Below are 6,425 nucleotides of genomic sequence, written 5' to 3' on the forward strand. Positions count from 1 at the left end.
TCCATTATCGATTTTACACTAATATAATTGTTTCAATCCCAAATCTATTCTAATCACCATACATTTGATTTTTTGAGTTTTGTTTGTCATTATTTTATCTTTAAAAAATACATTTTAGTAAGTGATATGATTATTTAAATTACGTTTAATCCGACTCATATGAAACTATTATAATTCCCATCATAGAAAAATACAGATTCAATTTGTATGCAAAGAAGATTAACTATAAGTAAAAATTATTGATATTTTTTATCAATATGATTATTTAGAAAAATCCATAAATTATATTTTGCTGTCCGTTGATTTTTAAAATTCTATTTATCATTCTTAGTATGTCAAACTTACATTCTCAAACATGACATATTAGAGGTAAAAAAAAAAAAAAGATGTTAGACTTTTCAGAAACAATATAGCAATAAATAATTAAAAATGTTTTCTGATTTGCAAAAGAATAAACCTAGTTGAAAGTTAAGATTATTTATTGTTATGAAAAAGTATAGGGGAAAGTGATTCATTGTCCGGAAAGTGGGCCCTCTGAAAAGAAAACGAAGAGGAAACAAAAAAGCAAGTCATTTGTCACAAAATTGATTGATTCCCCTAATTAACGGGCCAGATAAAGCCCATTATTAATTGATTTATGAAGAATGTGGGCCACATGGCAGACCAGATACCAACAACTTCGGCCTCCTATCAAACCCCTCGGGCCCACATAATTCAATCAATGTGACCATCTATCATCATTTATTTTGCCACCTTCCACTGTAATCAGTGCATTCACTCTTCCCTTCTCTCTTCTTTTAATGAATTTTCATAGAAGTTAAACCTAATAAAATAGCTACACAACTCAAATTACTGAAAAAAAAAAGAGTTAACAACAAAAATTGAAATATTAGCACCCAAATTAGCATTAAAAAAATAAAAAAATGTTAATAATATTCACATTAATATAGAAAACAAGAGTATGTTTTAGAAAAAATTAGTTAAACATTTTATTCAATTATCTTAATTTATTAGTTTTTCTTCGAGTACGAATATGATTAAGATTGAACAAGAATAATCCAAAAACACTTATTATTAAAAAGTGAAGTTTAAATTTAATTTAATTCTACAACTGATATAAAATTTAAACCTAATTTTATCCTATAAAATCGATATAAAATTTAAGTTTAACTTTTTACGAAATCGAATTATAAAATAAGATTTATATCCATTTATATCCTATTAATTAATATTATTTATAATTTTGTGGCACTTCCATCACTTATAATATATTTATTTTGAGATTATTTATGGTAACTGTAACATAGGTTTATTTCTCCACATGCAGCCAACCAAACATATGACTTCTGCACCCTTAGAATTTGACATTCATAAAACTTAACACTTTTAAGATCAAAGCTAAAGCCAACATGTTCAACTAGTTTGACAGAATCGCTTATTAATTGAATTATTTTTCAGGAACAATAAATTGGTTTTTTTGACTATCTATGACTTGAAAGTGAAACTGTGTCCAATTTATTCTTCAATTTCATCTTTGACATGCTTTACGTGTTCATTTTGTAATATAATTTTTTTTTTAAAAGTGACTGGATGGAGTTAGAAAAAAAAGTTTACTAAAATTTCTGAGTTTTTTTTTTCTAATTTTATAGACTAAAAATAATATTTCGATAGATAAAAAATGAAATTATTAAATTATTTTCTAATGGCCACATGTTTTACTATTTATACTAATCACAAACTCGTATTATATCATAAATTCGGTTTCACAATGTATATAACTATAAATTGATTCTTCCATCACGAATCTCCAACGTCAATAAATAAGAAATCAATGAAGTGCAACTAGAAATTGTTCTACAAAGTCGAAAAATTGATTCTAAGTCATTGAAACATCTCATACTATTATTACGAACTCTTAAAATCGGTTTCGTTTTTGTCGAAATTAGTTACATTGTCTATTAAAATCGATTATGCTTAGTTGAAATCGATACACCTTCATAGAATCAATTCCCATTTGTATTGGATGCATGGTAGAATTGATTCCACTTCAAGGTTGGATGAATGCATACGCATAAAAATATTCACCCTCAAATCAACTGAGTTTAAGAAAAATTCAAAAATACTCTATTTTACAAAATTTCATGGTATCTTACTTTCATATTTAAAACAGGATAAGAGCCTTTAAACTTCAATCCAAGCACATACATGGTTAATTGAAAACTAGAATGAAACACAAATAAACATAAAATGAAATCGTCAACCCAAAACAACAATTAAAATGAACAAACTTTAAAGAAGAAAACTCTTTCCGAATAAAGTATAAGAAATAAAAACCATTTAGGATAAATCCATTAAATTCTGTTGAAATCAATCAGATGACTCTTGAATCATCGAACATGTTTTTCTATGTTGTTAGACTTGGTAAAAAAAACAGTGAGTAAAAAACTGTTAAATAGTAGACACTATGTGAAAATAGAAATGAAGATAGATAGTTGAAAAACATATGTTGTTGTGTTGCAATGGCACTGAAAGAAAGTCCTTTTTGTTTTCCTCCTTTGTTTGTTCAGTGATTTATTTACCTAAAAAAGTTGTCATCAAAATATCCGGCGGTTACATTGCAAAATGATTACACTCATTTATTACTCCTCATCACTCACTCTCCGCATCTCCACCCACCATCTTCTTCTCTCAACCCAATCCTACAATGGCTGCAGCTTTAGAGTGCTGGTCCAGCCGCGCCACCGCCGCCGCCGACGATGACACGGTGGAGCAGGTTCTCATGCGTACCCATCACAGATCTGAAGGCCCGGCTTCCACCCCTAAAGACCCCTCCTCCATCCCCAACGTCCACAAGAAGTTCCAGAAGCTCACCCGCAACGTCTCCGAAGCCATAGCCTCATTCAGAAATTCGCTAAACCTCGATTCACCTCCTTCCTCCAAAGCTGATGCCTCTTCGCGGAAACTTGCCTGGGGAAGTGTCGTTCGCAACCTCACTCAGCTCTACCCCGGAAGCCAACTCCCCGAGAAACTTATGTCCAACATTCGCAAGCATTATGATTCCTTGCCCCTCAGGTCCCAGAAAATTAATGCTGCCCAAAGTTTTTATCTTTACTCGCAGTTTCGGTTTTTATGGTGTTCTGGGGAAGTTCAAAATTCTGTGCGTTTGGAGGCTTTGATGTGTCTGGAGCTGATCGTGGATGGAAACTTTGACATTGTGGCTGAACTGGGATTGGGTTGTTTTTGAAAATTTTGATGCCAGTCGCCCATTTTGTCAAGTTTCGATCTTGTCGTACCAATGCTTGATCTTAGTTTCCGCTTTTCGTTTTTTTGTCGTGGGTTTTGCTATTTTTCATGCCTCACCCTTCCGAGTTCACTCAGTGTTTTAAATTGTGGCGCCATCTTAATATCACATTTATTGTGGTTAAATGCAACCGATGCAGTCGCAATTGAAGTTGTAGATACTTTAAAAACCTGGATGTTGTGCTAAAATCGCGGTGGTGGACTTTTTTCAAAGTAGTTTGAGCTTTAAGCGACTTAAAAGACAACAGATACGGGTTGTGGAATCATGGGTGTTTTTTATTGGTTTTTTTTTTTTTTTTGGTTTTAAGATGTTTTTTTTTTCGATGTGTTGCAGTTATGCACAGGCTGAGTTTGATATGAAGGATGTGTTTCTTCACATAAAGTTGATGGAGCAAGCTTCGGAGACTGACCAGCCTGCGATTTTGATTCAAGAGGATTGTGATGACGAGGTTCAAGGTTCTGCTCTGAAGCTCACGTTTGCTTGCAACTCTCCGATTTCCTGGCCTGCGATGTCAGGGGCATTGGATAGCTCCTCCATTTGCTGCAAGAGGATGCAGATCTTTGAGAAGAAGGGTTTCACCTTGGGAGTTGTGCTTCTTCTGGTTCAGTCTGGGCATGATAAGTTGGTGAGGACCAGGGTTGAAAATGCTTTGAAGTTTGCAATGAAGAAGCCTAAAACTGGTGCTGTGAAGCTCCCCTTCGGGCTCTGTGGGTGCCAGGAGGAAAATTCTAAAGGGAGAGATCTTGTGGAGATTGAAGAAGAATACGGTGATGGTTACCGTGGAAAGGAGTTTGAGAATTCAAGTCAAAGGATTCAGCTTCAGGTGCCTTTGCCTTCTTCATCTTTCGTTGTCTCAGTGGATGAATGGCAGACCATACAGTCAGGTGGGGATGAGATTGAGAAATGGTTGTTGAACTCAGATAGCGTGGAGTTTGTTGAGCAGATTGGGCCAAATTCGTACAAGGGAGTTTATATGGGGAAGAGGGTTGGGATTGAGAAGCTGAAGGGGTGTGATAAAGGGAATTCTTACGAGTTTGAGCTCCACAAGGATCTGCTGGAACTCATGACTTGTGGTCATAGGAACATTCTGCAGTTCTGCGGTATTTGCGTGGATGATAATCATGGGTTGTGTGTGGTGACCAAGTTCATGGAAGGTGGATCTGTTCATGACCTGATGTTGAAGAACAAGAAGCTTCAGAATAAGGATATTGTGAGGATTGCAGTTGATGTGGCAGAAGGGATCAAGTTTATGAATGACCACGGTGTTGCATATAGAGACCTTAATACACAGAGAATTCTGTTAGATAGGCATGGGAATGCTTGCTTGGGAGATATGGGTATAGTCACTGCCTGCAAAAGTGTTGGAGAAGCTATGGAGTATGAAACTGATGGTTATAGGTGGCTAGCTCCTGAGGTTTGTCCCTATTCATTCTCACTCGTTCTATTCAGCAAAAATCTTGTTTCAATTGCGTAAAATTGGTCGCAGGAATATGTTCCATAGTCATATGTAGTTCTGTAGTGTCTTTGCCATGCATAGTCCGTAATATTCTCCAGCTGACCATCAACCTTTTCTTTATAAGTAATAAAAAGTGAAGAATTAGATCACAATCTGGTATCTATCCTTTTTGAAAGATAGGGTCCCTCCTTCTCAACAGTACCTAGACCTACACACCTAACCTAAATCCTCATGGCTTTTAGGTAAGGTGATGGATGAGAATGCGTTCTGTGCTTTTTACCTACTGCTAAACAAAATCTTTTGACACGGAATGGTCTGTTTCTTCTAAACATAGGTGCAAAAATACTAATGCTCCTATCCTATGCTCATGGATTCGCTATATGCTTCCTCAATCCATGAGAAAATTTATATGCACCATCTTTATTCTCAACGATTTGGTAAGATTGAAATGTACTCAACATGGAAAAGAAAAAGATTTTCTGTATCTTACGCTTATTTGGCCAACCTGCTGTACTCCTATAAGAATGTTAGAACACTACCTACGTACCAACATTGTAGCACTTGGTACACAAGTAATTACTCAACCCTTTCTCTCTTTCCCTTCTTACTCTCAACAAACAGTTTATGCCATTACTGATTTCCTTGTTAAGTTTAGTGCCAGTAATATTTTCATTGTCCTAAATAATGTTTCAGCAAAAGTAATGTATAATCATAAGATCAAATTGTAGTTTGAATTTTCTTCTCTGTCTCTCTATTTGTCCTCATATACACACTATCTAGTTCGGTGACAAATTCCAGTCTAAAGTGTTTTAGCTCTGTTATCTTTTTTGTCTGTTCCTAATGTTTCAGTACACCTTGAAAATGACATACTAGATGTTCAACTATAGCCAGTTTAGAGTAACTTTTGTGTGCTTTGTTGTCTAAGAGAATGCTGTTTAGATCCATTGTATGCAAAGCAATGCTGAACTATCCTACATTTAAAAGAAACTTTACGTCACTTGTCCTGGCATCATTGTTAGAGCATGCCTAACATGTCCTAATAATTGTTTTTTTGCTTTCACTTTATTGTGTTTACCTTTATATGGGCACTCGTGTATATGATTAGGAAAATAAGTGTGCTTGTGTGATGCCTATTATACCAGAATTAATTCCTTGCTGGAGCCCGCATGTCCTTAGGCTTTAAGCCTTTAGTATGATCTTTGCCCCCAGCACTCTAGCTCTTTGTCCTACTGATAAAGGGTACTCTCAAAGCCCTCACACCTCGTGTGCAGGCAGAAAAAAACACACAAAAGCTATCCACTAAAGCCATTCATTCAAAGAGAAAAAGTGATAACTGAATAGAAAGACATGTAAAAGTTTTCACTCACAAGAGTGATTATTTGGTTGTTGTCGATAAACAAGTTGGTTGTCATACTTTATTTTCAAGTCATCTCGTTACACATCACTTACAAACACACCAGTTCACGTGTGTAGGTGACAAACATTCATCTTGCACAACCACACAAATGAGTGATATGACAAGTTGCCACTAGAATACATGTACAGTTGTGAACTGATATGTGTCCTTTTGATGTTTATCGGCCTCTTTTTTTTTTTTTTTTTTTTTTTTTTTTTTTTTTTTTTTTTTTAGTTTTATGTTATTCTCTTAAAAAATGAAAACTGGTGATT

At 35.0% G+C, this 6,425-nt stretch overlaps 1 protein-coding gene across 1 annotated transcript in view; it reads left to right on the forward strand.

Moving 5' to 3' along the window:
• Positions 1-2,525: 2,525 nt before the first annotated feature.
• The window catches only part of LOC106752663, a 4,914-nt gene continuing 1,014 nt past the window's right edge, over positions 2,526-6,425 (forward strand). Inside the window, exons 1-2 of the mRNA XM_014634395.2 lie at positions 2,526-3,072; positions 3,635-4,715. Of these exons, the coding sequence (XP_014489881.1) occupies positions 2,705-3,072; positions 3,635-4,715 (1,449 nt within the window). The 5' untranslated portion in view covers positions 2,526-2,704. The remainder of the gene's footprint in view (positions 3,073-3,634; positions 4,716-6,425) is intronic.

This window comes from Vigna radiata, unplaced genomic scaffold (assembly GCF_000741045.1).
Source record: "Vigna radiata var. radiata cultivar VC1973A unplaced genomic scaffold, Vradiata_ver6 scaffold_153, whole genome shotgun sequence".
Lineage (NCBI taxonomy): Eukaryota > Viridiplantae > Streptophyta > Magnoliopsida > Fabales > Fabaceae > Vigna > Vigna radiata.